We start from the raw sequence: 16,789 nt of genomic DNA on the forward strand, positions 1-16,789 counted from the left end.
TCCAATTTTTTTTCTCGTTATTTTGTGACAAGGTCCATGTTTTTTTTCTTTTGTGTTTTCCGTACTAGTCCGTAGTAATGAAATGTTTGGTTTGGCTTTCCTCCCATCTTAGCCTGATGTTTTGGACCAACTGGAATGAGCAGCGACCCAGCATCATGAGATCCACTTTAGCAGGCAAGAACATGAGGATTATCATCAGTTCTGACATCCTGACACCCAATGGACTAACTATTGACCACAAAGCAGAGAAGCTCTACTTTTCAGATGGCAGCCTTGGCAAAATTGAGAGATGTGACTACGATGGTTCCAGCAGATATGTGAGTATAAAAATAATCCCCACCAACCAAGTAAAGGATATTAATTGTGGTTGCCTAATTTCAAGCACTTTTATCCCTCTGTAAAAGTATTAGATTTTAGTTTTTTATAACCCTCTTTAATTGCTATCATTGCACAAGGTATCAAGATTTTAGGATAGGATGTCGGATTGATCTGCCCTTTTCTCCTGAAATGAAATACATTTTTTTCCTCCATTTAATCTCCCATCCCTATTGAGCTCCTGAAACATGATCCTCTATACAGCGGATAGGATCTGAAATGCCTCTTGATGTTCTTTCTGATATATCAGTTCTGAGGGTACAGATGGTTTCCTTAATCACAGAAGTCATTCCCTGGTAAAGTAAAGAATCTCAGCTAGGGGAGTTCTCATTTTGTCCATGAAAAGTTGATGTATAATGTATAAAATCCCAGCTGAATATATAAGAGATCACAGTACAAGATGGCCCATTTTTTTGCTACGGATTTCAGTTTTTGCTTGACACGACCTCAGTGGTTCAGCACATTGGCCCATCTCAATTAGTTACCCATATGTTTGCTAAGCTGGGTCAGAAGGCTCAGAATGTCTTCACCTTTGGGTCCCACACCTGCCCTTGCTGCAGTGCAGTCCTGCTAATGAAGACTTTGCAGTGAGACCGCTCTGGGTGCAGATTCACCATTCCAATTAAAATGTGTAAATTAAAGAGAGGTAGCTGATTGTCAACCTTAGCACTTACCCAAACTGCGGTTGTGAAAATCCTAAGACAACCCATCCATTATATACAAGAAGCTTTCTGCAGAGATGTAAACTGAAGGCTTTTTGTCACTTCAGTGTGTTCTGACTTTGCAAAAATGCAAAAGGATGCAAAATTTCATGAAGAATAAAAAAAAAAAAAATGGATCAGGCCTTAGAATAGATACAATATTATAGGACACCATTGTAGACTTCGATGGCAATGGAGTGTCCTCAAGTGCCAAGCTTCCCCTCTTCTCTGCAGCAGCAGCGCCATTACATGCTGACAGTGTGGTTGGCGGCAGAGACGAACAAGAGCTGTGGCATGGCTCACTCCCCCGTGCCATTTTGAGAGTGGAGACCCATGTTGTTAATGAAGGCAGTGCTTCACAAAGGGCAGCAGAGTGCATGATAAGGGAAGATGTCAGCATGTTTAGCAGGGAAAAGATGCCCTTTTTAACCATGAATAGAGGGAATATAATTTGAGAGCTGTCTGGGAATAGTTAGTGTCATTTGGGTTCAATGTCGGCAGTGTCTCTGGACATGTTTATGTTTCCATGTGAAGAGTGTGTCGACTTAGCAACTGAAGTACCTTATTTTAACATTGCTGAATACTGAAAGTGAGAAGAACGTATGAAATATGTTCACATTTATCCAAAACACAGGTTTTGGCATGAATGTAATATGTTGCTGGCGGTAAACTTAATGTCTCCCAAATCTAATTTCCCATCAATATGTTCCATCCGACCCCATCTGGTGTTCTATACTTCCCTCTCTTTGTCTCTCTGCCTCTGTCGCTCACTCGCCTGATGGCCAGTTGTTGCTTCCACACGCTGGGCTCCTTTAATCAACACCTGTCCTATTAATCCCAGTATGGCACAGGGCTAATGTGATGCTGCTTACAAGCCTGTCCCACTAATGGCTGAGACTACAGAGCTGCTGGAGGCCCTGATCCCCCCCCACATGCCTGGAGAGTCCCACAAGGAGGCATCTGATGGATTCCTGCCTCCCTGCCAATGACACTGTCATTTACTCCCCCAACATCTGGGTTAAGCAGTCATGTGGGCGGCGGGGGTGATGTGTTGATTAATGAGTCGAAACATTATCTTCCACATCTTTTCCAAGGGTTGCGCTCAAAATTCTGTCGATGCTTTTTCCAGCCAAATCTTGAAAAGAGTTATTGGTTTGTAGATGGAAGTGCAAATATTGACAGCATGAAATATATGAATCCCGCTGTTATTGCTGTATCATCAATTCTGGCATATAGAATCATTCACATACACTGTAAAGGTGCGAGTAATAGAGTGGCATTGATAGCACAAGCCTTAAATCTGAAAAGCGTGATGGAAATCAGTCCTAACACAAGTGCTTTGCTTTACAATTTTTAGGTCATAATTAAAGGAGCAGGAAACTTCTACGGGCTCGCCATCTACGCAGATTTCATTTACTGGTCAGACTGGGCCCGCAGGTCTGTGCTGCGATCAAACAAGTACACAGGCGGTGATACCAAGGTACTTCGAGCAGACATACCTCATCAACCAATGGGAATTATAGCTGTGGCCAGGGACACAAACAACTGTGAGTATTTAAACACCTGGAGATGAGCTTGATTTAATGGCCGTTGGATGCAGTGTTGTGTCTGCAAATATTTGTGTATTATGTGTGTGCAGGTGCCTGTGTGATGATGTGTGCTCATGGGCAGGAGTTAACAAATGTGCATATTTATTATGTTAGTGTGGTTTAGGACAAAAGACCAAAATAAATATGTTGCTGTATGTACTTTTGTCGACAGCAGAATGAGAGGGATAGAGGGAGCTGTGCTTATCTGTGCCACTGCTACAGTTTGCATGCACTTGTCTGTTTTAGTTTGTTTTTGAGGCATGCATCCTGTTTCCTCCCCCATTGGCTTGACCTTTTTTGGGAAGCAGGGGTGGAGCCGGATGTTGTGAACATTCGGGGCTCAGCTTAAACCAAGAGGGGTCCAGGGGCTTGTCCCCAGGTACATTTTTTTCCCATGTACAGCAGCTATATGCACTATTTTTCAAGCCATTTGAGATAGCAGAATGCTTAACAATCAGTACATCAATTGAGGAAAAACATGGTAGTTGCCAAGAAAAAAAATCATCCTGTCGAGCCTACATCCTATTTTGTATCTAATTGTTTCCAACTGTCTTCATCATTCTGAAACCAGAACGCAACTGATGTTGAGGATGACTCATTTTCACTAATACCACCTAAAAACAGGAAAACACGCTCTGATGTTACTATTTTTTTAAGTAGTGTAGGACTTTCGTGTAAACAGCATTACCATTCTTGAAAGCTATTTTTGCAGTACTATGCTGGAGTAGAGTTCGCAGAATAAATATTTAGCTGACAAATCCATGCCATAATAATCTGGGCTGCTATAACTTCAAAACAAGGATACCGAACAATACAAAGTAAATGTGGTCTTCAATATTTTTATTGAATTTTAGGCCAACATAAGAGCATTTACTTGATAATATTCTTTTGAGAACAGCACAGATCTGGGGCTTTGAGAAAACCTTCGAGGCTGGAGCTCTAGAAGAATTACCCTGCTCTGTCTCGGTGGGGAAGTAATAAAGTCAGACCGATTCTTCTCTCTATTTGAGGCCAAAACTTCTATCAAGGTTTTTTCAAAATGTGAAGTTTTAATTTACTATAAATTGCTTTACCTTTTACTTCATCAACCTGCTCACCACTGGGCCTCTGACCAGGTACTACAGATGGAAATGAATTCAAATAAAGACATCTGAAAGCAAAATATCAGCTAATACTTAGTTTCTGACCAGGGCATAACCTTGACAAACTTCTTTTGCCAAGGATTTCAAGGGTATGCATTGAGGCAGAATATACTCGTACAGTACAATCTTTATATACAGGTAAAGATACAAAAATAGATCAATAAATAAATACAAAAGCAGTAAACTGAATGTAACCTTCATGAAATCATAATTAATAGCTATAAAGTTATAAATAAAATATATTCAATATAAAAGTAATAATTCTTTACTAATATTGGCAGATAATATTGGCAGACTGGTATATCATCCAAGCTCCACTGAGTGAAAGCAAAATATTTTAAAAAGGCTTACAGAAACAGTGGGTGTGATAAATGAATGTGGTCTTATTTAGAATGGCTAGAAACTTAAGTTTCAGAGGTAATTAATAAAAAAGTAGCCTGTGTTGTAAAGGGAGTCTCTTAAGTGTCGTATAAAGTTTTATTTCCAAGTAGGACAAAGGGAAGTGGGCTTAAGCAAGTCGCACTGGTTGGACTCTGATGCCGAGAGCCACGCTGTTGTTCGTTTTTCTCGTCATGGGAAATAATCACATCCTTTGACCTGCGTGGGCACAGCTGCAAGTCTGCAGCATAATGTGCAGTGACCATCCATGGTTGATCTGATAATCAGTTTATCCTTTTCGGGCTTTACATTGTTAACCTCTTATTGCATTTTCCTTGCCATGAATATCCTGAATTTAGATAATCATACAAATGGTTTACCTGTGCTGCAGAACAGAGAAGCAGCTTCTCTTCTCTCATGAATAAAATATTCATGGCTGGAGGGCAGCTAATCACAAAGGTTTTCCAGTGGACATGCATGTCTCTGAACACTTGCACTTAGTACTACGTCTCTTGTTGCTAAGCTACTTTTCTACTTTTTTTCCTCAGAACTGGACAAGCACTTTCATTTTCATTCAGGGGTCATGTCTGCAGTTTGGGCATATGGTTTAGTGCAATACATGATTCCCACAGAGCTACACACAGCTTCTTCACATAGCACCCCAGGCAGAGAGAGAAAAAATATGCAGCACTGTAAAACATTTACTACCCGTCAGTGAGGATAGGGGTAGCATTTAACAATAGAGCAGCCTCTTTTTATGTATGTTGACCATACTGAGCCTTTCAATGAAAACCAAATGTAAATGCAGCATCTTCCCAAGATAAAATACAAACAAACAAACAAAAAGCATCTTTTCTAGAAATGTGTTTTGAATAAAAAGAACTCCTCTGCCTGTTTTTAAGGATGCACCAATTTACTGGCCGATATTTGCCTTTTTGACTTCTGTCGGCCGATCTATAAATAAAATGACATTCACCAATGATAGAGGCCGATGTTTTTGTGTTTTGTTATCAGTTTCATGCAGGTTAAAAAGCAGGGCTCAAGACAGCGCCACGTGGACAATAAAAAAACATGTTTGGGAAGAACAGAGATCTTCCCTGGGAAAATGAGGCTGTAAACTCACCATCCGTGCATCAGCAGACACAACCTGTTGTTTCCCTGATGATGCTACGTTGTGAACAACAGATTTGTGTTGAAATCTGAAGGAGGAGAGCTAGTTATTAGCTGTTAGCCGTTAACAGTTGGTGGACAACTAACAGCTAACAAAGGTCGCATTGAGTTACATTATGATGCGTTCAAGCTCTATTCAGTAGAAAAATTACTATTCCACACAGGTAAAGTATAACATTATTTACGTAGATGCGTTTAAATGTAATGTAGTTATAGTTTTTAGTGGAAACTGGAATAAATAGAGTTTTCATTTACTTGGTATAAAAGGGTGAATAAATGACAACAAAGACCAAAAAAAAAAATATCACTCATACCTGCTGTTACTTTTAACAGTGGTTGCAGCCCAGAATGTCACAATCGGTGCATTCCTACCTGCTTTTAGCTTAGTATTGCATTTCTTATCCCTGTTTGTGTTTATATTATTAAATATCTCGTGCCATAGCGCATCACATTAAGGTGTTTTGATCGCAACTGTAATTGAATTTTAAAGGAGAAAACCTAATCTGCTATCTCGCCCATTTACAGTAATGAACAGGTTTGCTGTCAGGTGCTTAGAGCTCCTTTCTAGATTTACCAGCCATTTAGGAAACACATCCTTCCTACAGTAAGCACAGAGAATCCAAATTCTCCAAATCCAAATTTAAGATTCATTTGGAATATTAGTTAATAATACAGTATACAAGGGGCTTACATTATAAGTCCATGAGTGTACTGAACATCTTAAACTGATGAAAAGAGTATGTCCCAAGGAAGATTTTACCTCTGACTGCTTCTGACCGCTTAATCAGATCTCTTTGCTTTATATTAAAGGTGAGCTGTCCCCATGCCGACACATGAACGGAGGATGCGGTGACCTTTGCCTCCTGACCCCGTATGGGAGGGTCAACTGCACTTGCCGTGGAGAACGTGTGCTGTTAGACGACAACAGATGTGTGTGTAAGTAACAAGGAGCTTCAGATTTAATTAAGCCACAATGCTACATCTTCAAACATTCTCAGTATCAGATATTGATTTTAATGACACTTTTTATGGACACATTTATATGCATAGTGTCACCTGGCTTCTGTCTACACTTAGGTTAAGCTCTTATTTGTGCTGTTTACATGAACCTTTGGTATCTTTGAATTGATTCCTTTGAGCATAACCACACACAAACAGGGAAGCATGAACAGCTGCTGTCTCTTCCTCTGTGACTGAGCAGTAAATTTGTAATGATTCCAGTAGCCATGGTCAGTACTGCTGAGGAAAAATAAAGCTATCATGTTGTGTGACTTTAAGTTCATGCCAGCAGATAGCCGAAAACAAAGTTGAAAGCACAAGGTGTCAGAGCTACCTGCTTAAAGTCACATGACAAAAGCATTTTGATGGTGTCTCGCTTCCTAATTTGACAGATTGCTGGTTGAATTTGAAATGCAATGTGAGGATAGACCATAAGGTGGGAGGAGCTCTTCAAACGAGGGAGGCTTGGCCAGACTAAACATGGCAAGTGGCTCACAAGAGCTGGATGGTAGCCTGGATGTCATGGTAGAGGACGACAGGCTTTTTCTACCACAGTCCCGATTCTGCTCATTACTAGAGCAACAAGAAGTTTTGTATTTTTAGATTGTGAGGCTGTGAGCAGCAGAGCAGTGACAGAGATTGGTCTGAGGCAGGAACACTCAGCTTGCTCTGCCTGGGGGCCCCGTTTGCAAAATGACAGAAGGCTAGGGGCCAATTAATAAAGAAATGTTAATAATTAATTTATGAAAAATTAGTCTGGACCTCTGTCTGGAGATCTGGGGGATCCCTCCTTGGCATTTTTTTTTTTTTTTTTTTTTTTTGGATAAACAAGCTCTCTTTTTAAGCACCTTATTTACAGACAAAGTACAAAAAAAAGTGTGAATCAATTTATTTTCATTGTGAGGTAGAAAACTGTCACCAGGCCACCCAGCACCCTATCAAATGGACCATGAGTACAGTATCACTGGTCAGTGGTCTGTGAAGGTATTTATTGTTGGAATTCACTAAAAGTACAATGTTGACATGTATTATTATAAATCAGTCTACTAGATCAAATGAGAATAAGCCTACGACTAAATATCAGAATATGCCACGTATTTCACAGCCAGATTCCCCTCTGGTTGAAGTTCAAGGGTAATGGGGTTTTTGAATGCCGTTATGACATTTACAAATGTTGACCCAAAACTGGGTTGCTGAAGAGACTCAGTTGTTCACTTCAGCAGGCAGTGAAATGTTGCCTCTGAACTCACCTGTATGTTTGAATCCTGCTCAATATGCACAGCTGAGCGTTGAAATTTTGACAGTCATAGTTCATCACCCTCATTGTTCTCTTCTGCAGCAGAAAACTCCTCCTGCAACATCCACACTGAATTTGAGTGTGGGAATGGCGAGTGCATAGACTACCAGCTAACCTGTGACGGCGTAGCCCACTGCAAAGATAAATCAGATGAGAAGATGCAATACTGTGGTAAGAACCGCAACTTTGTCTGCAGCATGTTCAGATAAGAATGTATCAGAAAAATATGTTGGTGTGATTTAAAACCGTTGGGGAAATAATTAATTGCTGGTTACTGCCTCTCAGTGACATTTCTGGTGCTTAACAGTGGCAAGCATTTGGTCATTTCTAACATGTTTGTGAATTTCACTGTGCTCAGACAACAGGAGCTGTCGGAAGGGTTACAGGCCCTGCTACAACCAGCGGTGTGTTGCCAACAGTCGTTTCTGTGACAGGATCGATGACTGTGGGGATAACTCTGATGAGGCTTTCTGTAGCAGTGAGTCACAGCCGTTTGATCTCCCGTTCAATCCGTCCTGCCTCTGAGGGCAGGATCCTGTGACACTAATGCGTATATTAATACGCCACGCTAGGCCACATGCTGTGCTAAGCCTTCACTGTCTAATGAGCCCCAAGATCATAAAGAGTGCCAAAATTCAAAGAGGCTCCCAAACGTCTATCCTTAAAAGCTGCCTGGACAATATTTTGTGTTTCTTCAGTCGGGCCAGATTTTGTTTTGACCTTGATGAAATATTCAAATAAAAAGTACAGTTGTGCACATTTCCCTGCTTTTAATTGGACTACAGTGAGAAAATATCAAGGTGTATAGACTAATATTAAACTAGACTAATACTGTACTGAGCTGATTGAGCCCACAAGGAGACAGTGGGTTTCTCATAATTAATGTGGACCCTCTAACTCAGCAGTCTGGGATTTCAGGAAGAAATTTACCTCACTGTGGTGTGTCATCTCCAGCATTTTCTTTTTAATGGGACATCAACAATAGCTTTATTGCCATTAGAAAATATGATTATAGTATGATGTGTTATATGCTCATAATGCAATGCAGAGAGGTGAATGACCAGAGCCATTGTGCAGTAGCTGGTAAATGAACAACAATACTAAGATGCCTATCTTGCATATTATGTGTCATTTACTCTTGCACAGCACAAACAGGGTCATGACATTCTGGCAGCTTTCATAGCACAGGCATTTCACCTGCACAGATACTCCAACTCATCACAAACCTTTTTTTCTGTCAGCCAGTTTGCAACCTGGAGCTAATTTTAACCCACCCCCAGAAAGAGGTTTTAAGTATTGTTGTGAGCTGTACCTGTAACTGCCTCTGAGTGCTGTTTCTGTTATCTGTTTGAAATGCTAATTCTCTCCCCCAGATGTCACGTGCGGCTCATCAGAATCACCGTGCAAGGATGGGAGCTGTGTACCCAGCTCAGCCTGGTGTAACCAGGTCATTGACTGTGCCGATGCCTCAGATGAGAAAAGCTGCAGTAAGTCCTTTAGCTTGTGTTTTGCATTGCCGTTAAGGTTAAAATGGAAATGTAAACACACAGCTTTACCCTGTATCAGATCACATGGATCCAGTAACTGCTTGGATCAGATTGAATCCTGCCCTTCTTACCCTTGCCTTCACCATTACATCCACTGTGTCAAGACAATCATTGTGGTGCTGTGTTTTGTATTCAGACCACACCGACTGCTCTCACTTTTACAAGCTGGGGGTGAAAGAAAAGGATTTCATCAGCTGCAACTCCACCTCACTGTGCATCCACCCATCATGGATCTGCGATGGTGCCAACGACTGTGGAGACTACGCTGACGAGACCAACTGCCAGGGTGAGCACCCAACACAAACATGCACATTTTGCGTGTGCATTCAGAGACAGATTAAGGAAGCCAGCTTCAATTAGAAAAGACTTAAGACAGATCTCATTTTCAGAGATGATAATGACAGTGGAATAAGAGATTCAGAGAGCTTAGGAAAAGATAATGACCTCAATCATTGCTAATGCCCAGAGGACTGACTTGGTTTTGTTGTTCGTGCCAGTTTCCCATGGGCAGAAGTGCGAAGAGGGCCACTTTGCTTGTCCAAGTGGGAACTGCATCTCCAGCGTGTGGCTGTGTGATGGCCAAAAAGACTGTGAAGACGGCGCAGATGAATTCCAGTGTGGTAAACCAACAAATCTTACCCTTCATGGAAGAGCTCGTACACAATAAACTGAAATGATGTTTTGTTCTCTAACGGGTAGAAATAGATGAGGTATTTGTTTGCACTACACAACACTGTCGGCAGTTGGAAGGATATTTATTTTCCATTAACAAGAAGCTATTTGTTGTAATGCTTTTGTCATTTGAATAGATCCAGGCCTGCAACAAATATTGCATACAGTATATAAGGAGGAGACAGAAAGACAAGAGATGATTGTTTATCATGCCATAAGGCAATTTTTATTCACTTTGTTTTGCACCCCCTTATTGTGTGTTTGAGATTTCTCAAGTGGGTGTTGCTGCTTGTTTGAAAGTCTAATTCCAACCCTGAATTTAGAGTGAGGCTGTTGAGGACACACATTTTTCCCCCTCTCTCTTTGAATTATAATATACAGAACTTCCAGTGTAACAATTAATTAATGAGCCATCAGTCATTGAAACGATTACAGTGAAGATGGAAATATGGTTTCAGTAGAAAGTGGCGACATATGAAAGGATTACACATTACAAGGCCACTCCTCTACTTCCCTCACCAGAGGCAGCAAGTGCATTCTTATCTAGGCTTTGATCCATGCTAATATATGCAGAACTCACCACGACAAAGTCAAGATCTCTCCAATTAAATAGGAGGGCCATAATTAAGTCATGGTATGGATTAATATAATTTTGCCCTCAAAACCAGTAGCTCGTACGCGCACCCATTCACGTGTCATTGCTTTTGGCACCAAAGCAAAACGGACTGGGTGCTTTTAATGTAGGTGGTCAGAGTGGCTGTTAAGCTTCATCACCATCACATGCACAAGATAATTAGAGCTGATGCACTAGTCCACACACACACACACACACACACACAGTGTCAAAACACTGGCTGCCTATATTTAAGTTGTCAGCCTATTGTATCGTCGAGACTGTATGGTTTACCTATTAGAGTGTAAGAAGTCATGAAGCAGTCGGCAGTTAGTGCTGTCATCTGAGTGCAGACTTGGAGCAGGCAATTCTCTGTAAGGTAAGGGAGATGGAACTTTTACAATTATTGAAACCTAACACATCCCACACCACACACACACAGACACACACATCCACACAAACATGATGAGGAATTTGTTGCGTTCCCCTTCAACAGTTTTTCTTTCTTAGTATCTTTGCCAACAGTGGCGCTATGGTTGGCAATGTTGGTCTGTCGGTCAGTCAGACCACCACTTTATTCCAGACTGAAAAATATGAACTGTTATTCAGTGTATTATTATGTATTTTGCACATTCATGTTTTCCAGAGGATGAATCCTTATGACTTTGATGATCCACTGACTTCATATCTAGCAGCACCATGAAGTTATTTGTAGTTTCTGGTGAAGTTGCTGGCAACTGTTGCATGGATTGCCACAAAATTTTGTGAAAGTAACCACAGTGACCAAAAGATATCAATCTATGCGTTTAGCTACTCTTCTTCTTGTCTGTAAAGAATACTGCCATACTTATAATAATAGGCACTGACATCTAAAACAATGTCATCGAGTGATTTTGGGATCACTATAAAGGTCAATTATGCATCTTCTGGTTTCGTTACGAAGACAGACTACTTTTATTTGAACCCATTTTTGTTAGATGAACATAGATGTCACTTGTTCTCTTGGAATGGAACCTTTTCTTTCCCTTGCCTAAACTGTGATTGCTGTGTTTACTATGAGCTCTATGAATAAAACAGGCCAATAATTTCAACTGTGATACTAGCACCCGTAGCCTATCGTTACATTAGATAAATTAGGAACATGTAGTAACATGCTAGAGAGGTGTTTTGAGCCTTATAATGTAATAATGTGATTTCGTATGCACTTATCCAGTGAAATATCTCAACATGATGGACCTTGAAGGATTTGTGGAAAATTTTGTACAGACATTTAGGCGACGCATCCTACTGAAATTGGTGATTCTCTGACTTTTTCTCTAGTGCTACCATGAGTGTGACATCTGTTGGTTTTTCAGTGAAATCTCGAAATAACTATTGGATAGATCACTGTGAAATTTGGTACACACATTCATGTGCCCCTCAGGATGGATTGTAAAAACTTGTTAATCGCTGAAGTTGTTATCATTAGGTCAAATTTGTCTAGTACTTTGGTTTATGACCAAATGCATTTATAACTAATGACATTACCATAGATGTCAGCTGTACTTAGTGTTTAATGCTAACAAGCAGAATAACTGAGATGGTGACCATGTTAAACATTATACCTGCCAAACATTGGCATGTTAACATTGTCATAACAAGCATGTTAGCATGCTGATGTTAGCATTTAGCTCAAAGCTCCGCTGTGCCTAAGTACAGACTCACATGGCTGCGGAATTTTATTTGTTTATGTGTCATTTATTTTGCCTCCAAATGAGCCAGTTTAGGACTGATGACACCAGGGACGGATTTCAGGAGGAAAAAACACAAATTAAATGAGACCATAGAACTTACATGTCTTTTCCTTTGAGAGTGTTTGACTCAGATGTTGCAGATCTCTTACTTGTCTGGTTTGCTCTTCCTGTATAATTAAGCAGCACCTTTGTTCACATTTCAATTGCAGCATATAGAGGAAGGCAATTCAGCGCAATCCAGTTTTCATATTTAATGCTCTTCCAGTTAGCTGATGTATTTTGTAAATTGGCCATGAATGTTGTTAGAGAGATGCATAACACATGAACACCATTTCCATTTCTTTATCGAAAAATGTCATTTGTGCCTGTGTGGAATGATAACATCCCATGCTTCAAATGTGCTTATATCAGAGCTGATATGAATTATGCCACGATTCTGAGAAGTTCTGAATAGCTTTTTCAGGACAAATAGACAATATTCCCATTCCTCTGAGTTAATTACCATATAAAAAGCTCCAGCCACTGATAATCTGACTGCGAAGCAAAAGTGGTTTGAGGAAAATGTCATTACATTTCAGAAATTTCAAATTCCACATCTGATTAGACGAAATAGTCATTTGTCACTTCACAATGCATAATGCGCTTTTCTACTGTGTGAAACACTATTGAAAATGAGACATGAAAGACTTTCTTTGATACATTTAATGTGCTGCAGACCTGCTATTTTGTTAGACACTTGAAGCAGCTGTAGAAGCAGCATTTGAAGTGCAAATTTAGTATCACATACAGAAAGTCTGGATAATCATGGTTTCCAGATTTAGCCATTTCATGTTTATCTTATCCTAATCTTACATCATCGTATCAAGGCACGTAAAGCTGGTGTGATGTACAAAGTCTGACAGGAAGGAAAGCAACGCAGTGTGAGAGACAGCCCCCCCACCTCACCTCCCTCCTGATCCATAATTCCTTGCGCTGTGGTATGACCTGGAGCACACATCCCCCTTCCTTCTCTCAACATCTCATCAAAGCTCTGGCAGACTTTGCCAAGCCTGACATCTGAGAGAGAGACCACAGAAGGACTCCCCAGGGAGAGTGGGTGGCTCAGTGACACAAACTCAGCACAGATTATGAATATATCCACATTTTACACAATAGCTTATACACCGTGATCAGCAGAGTGCTCTCTTAGTTAACACCAAACTGTTTCTCATCACCTCGAGCAGCACATTTACTCATCAAACATAATAAGAAGAAATAAACCTTTGATATTGATAAGATATATAGTCTAGACAATTGATTTGTGTTCAGTTGATATTTTTACTTCCTTGCACAGAAACCTGGAGCATTCATCAAAATATCTTCTTACGTGAGACAAAAGAAAAAACATATATTTATAGTCCTCTGTGTGGCAGCTACACCCATGCATGCTGCTAAGCAGAAAAACAATAGAGAAAAACAAGCAAGCCATGGGGCAAATAGAAGCCAGCCCACTTGTTGTATTTTGATTAAAAACACTCTGCCCCTTCTATAGGGCATGCCGCTTCTGTTGTTTCCTCCTCACTTTGTTTGATTTATGGCATTGAAATTCTTTTTCCACTGCCCTCTGCAGACTCGTCATGCTTGTGGAACCAGTTTGCCTGCTCAAAGAACAAGTGCATCGCCAAACAATGGTTGTGTGATGGGGAGAACGACTGCGAGGATGGCCTGGACGAGAGCGTGCAGATCTGTGGTTAGTGCCCTTTCAGATGTCATAAGAAATCTGATGTTGGCGTAAAAGGTCGCATCTGATCTGTTACGCATGACAGCTCCACGTGCTCCCCTAGCAGAGCTGGAAATGAATGGACAGAAATGAAACAATCTTAATGAGACAACAAATGAGGCCGCAGGCATTCCTGATGATTCAAGTGGGCGCTGAGGCAAATAGAATTTTTCATCACTGGGGCCCAAGAGGCACAGCTTTTTCAATGGGCAAATGAGATGTGTGTGTAATGAATTCTAGAATAAAATAAAAAGAATCCAACCACAATAAAGAGACAAGAATTGCTGTGAACATTGGTTGTGTAATTGGATTATAATGGAGTGTCAAGGAAATATTAATGAAATGGCCCAAAGGTTTCCCAGGCACAATTCTTGTCAAAAACAAGATATGCATTTTAGCTATACATGCCTAATTGAACTTCTGTATTAACCTTTATTTCTCAGTGCAACCATTTTTTTCTACTGCTCTCTTTTTCCTTAAAGGGCAGCCCTTAGATATCGGAGAGTATTGCTGACTTACACAATTCAAGTAAATAATTGTTACTTACAACAGCACAGTCATTATTTGTTAGCTTGCATAAAGGGAACTGCTGCACAATGAAAATTAGAGTTTGTTTAGGTCATAAAGGGGTATCAGTTTAAAACCAGAACCAAAAACTTTATTGTATGAGTTGTAATATATTCTGATATCAACTATAAGGGCAGAAAAAGTGATTTTATTAATTAGAATTGCTGGTAAATGTTCACTGATAACAGAAGGTACCATCCTAACAAAACAAAATGCATCTGCTTCTGTTCAATGTCGTTTGTACTCATTCTCCTCTGTGGTTCATTTGACCATTTGCATTCCTTGGCTTTTGAAATAGAACATGTGGTCCTGTTTTCCTCTCAGGCTCGGTGACATGTGCTCCAGGGCTGTTCAGCTGCCCTGGGTCGTATGCCTGTGTTCCGAAACGCTGGCTCTGTGATGGTGAAAGGGACTGCCCTGATGGGAGTGATGAACTTTCTGCAGCTGGCTGTGGTAAACTCTAGTTTAACATATTGAATGGCTCGCTGCACTTATAAAAGAAAGTCAGAATTAATCAGTGCATGTTTACACTTTGTAGAATTTCATTGTGCAAATCAATAGCCCACAGAACATGAAAACCACTTAACACCTAAGGGTAAATCCCTTTGCAAGTTTTATTAGTTTTTGCACAATTGCACTCTTCTCTTAGTAGTGTAATTTGGATTCTACAAATTGGTCCTGGACCATTCAAATGTTATTTCTTCTTGATTCAAGCATAAAAAATAGGAACAAATTTGAAAACACAGAGACCAGAGGAGTAGCATGAAGCTCACTTAAGTTTACGTTACACATGTTGCATGCCATGCCTTGTTTAGAAAGAAAAGCTTATTTATTGATGAGCCTTTGAAACCATTTATGTTCATACATTAGCACCCAACAACACATGTGATGACAGCTCGTTTCGCTGCCGCAACAAAGCATGCATCCCCCAGCGGTTCGTCTGTGATCATGACGACGACTGTGGAGACGGGTCTGACGAGTCAGTGGAATGTGGCAAGTTGATTTACTTTGCTCTTTTGCTCTTGATATTCACCAGTGGCAAATGATTATGCCATTATGCCAAAAAAACAGCAATGGTGTACTTGTTTCCTTGTACTACTTATATCATTTGACCATTTGCACATTTTTCTTTGATAAAAGGGTTCTCTGTGGTAGTAGACAGGTATTAAAAGGTATGAACTGAAACTCAGAATTAAGTTCAGTTTAAAGGCGGGGCCACAGTGTGCTAGAGAATGTACTTTACTTTTCTTAATGTTTCAATTTTATGCGGTTAATGTGCGCTTATATTTAGGCACAAAAAGCACTTGGTTATTGTCAAGAAAAGATCACGTTTTTGCTTGTAACACCCACATTTGGTGGCCAAAAGAGCCTGGAAACATAGTGATTGGTTAACAACAAAAAACAACCTTTGCTGTTGTTTGTTGGTCTTGAATATTGGTTTGCGACTAGGCAGCCATTTCACATAGCTGTCAGGCCATCCACCATCTCCTCCACCTCTTGATGACAAAGTCAGCTCATATACTACGTCACTTTGATATAATAAAATATGATACAAATGTAACAAATCTGTGGTTTTCAGAAATGTACACCATGTTTGTCTGGCAACTGGGAAGGTTGATAAAAGACACAATGGGAGACCACAAATACTAAATATAAGCACAATGAAAAGAATAAATAAATAAAAAAATAAGGGCAGTGTGTTATATTGTTATTGCATTCCGTGAACATTAGCCAATTTTCTATGCTGAATAATTAGAAAAACATAGTTTGAAATGATGGAACATGTTCAATATATTAGTATATAAGTAATAAATAAGAACATATTTTAAAAATAAAAAGGAAAATAAAATAAAATCATATCTTAATAATATGTCTTGATATTTATTGGTTGGTTTATTATAGATTAGACCATGTTCCTCCGAACTGGTCTGGGTTTATGTTAATAAGGTGTTTTTGTTGTTATTGTTACTATTATTATTATTATTATTATTATTATTATTATTATTATTAACATCCAGTGTCAGCTCCCTGTTGTTATTTAGTCTGATGTTATGATTTGTGACTTATGAAAGTATGGATGACAAGGTTTAATTTGGGCATGTACAACTTTTGGTCCCTCAACTAGAGGGAATTCTCTGTCACAGCCGTGATTTGTGATGACTTAAGCTGATGAAACATTTATACTGTACTTGAAATATAGTCCAAAGCAGCTGTGCACATGATCATACCTCCAGATGGCTTGATTTC

General features: G+C 39.8%; 1 protein-coding gene across 8 annotated transcripts in view; it reads left to right on the forward strand.

Moving 5' to 3' along the window:
* Window positions 1-16,789, forward strand: part of lrp1bb (low density lipoprotein receptor-related protein 1Bb) — a 339,312-nt gene that overhangs the window by 254,600 nt on the left and 67,923 nt on the right. For all 8 annotated transcript variants that reach the window (XM_078174387.1, XM_078174384.1, XM_078174381.1 and 5 more), the window contains 11 exons: window positions 113-317; window positions 2,434-2,623; window positions 6,166-6,291; window positions 7,694-7,822; window positions 8,010-8,129; window positions 9,025-9,138; window positions 9,335-9,484; window positions 9,696-9,818; window positions 13,826-13,945; window positions 14,867-14,995; window positions 15,413-15,535. In XM_078174387.1, coding sequence (XP_078030513.1) covers window positions 113-317; window positions 2,434-2,623; window positions 6,166-6,291; window positions 7,694-7,822; window positions 8,010-8,129; window positions 9,025-9,138; window positions 9,335-9,484; window positions 9,696-9,818; window positions 13,826-13,945; window positions 14,867-14,995; window positions 15,413-15,535 — 1,529 coding nt within the window. The remainder of the gene's footprint in view (window positions 1-112; window positions 318-2,433; window positions 2,624-6,165; window positions 6,292-7,693; window positions 7,823-8,009; window positions 8,130-9,024; window positions 9,139-9,334; window positions 9,485-9,695; window positions 9,819-13,825; window positions 13,946-14,866; window positions 14,996-15,412; window positions 15,536-16,789) is intronic.

This window comes from Epinephelus lanceolatus, chromosome 14, assembly GCF_041903045.1.
Source record: "Epinephelus lanceolatus isolate andai-2023 chromosome 14, ASM4190304v1, whole genome shotgun sequence".
Taxonomy (NCBI): Eukaryota; Metazoa; Chordata; class Actinopteri; order Perciformes; family Serranidae; genus Epinephelus; species Epinephelus lanceolatus.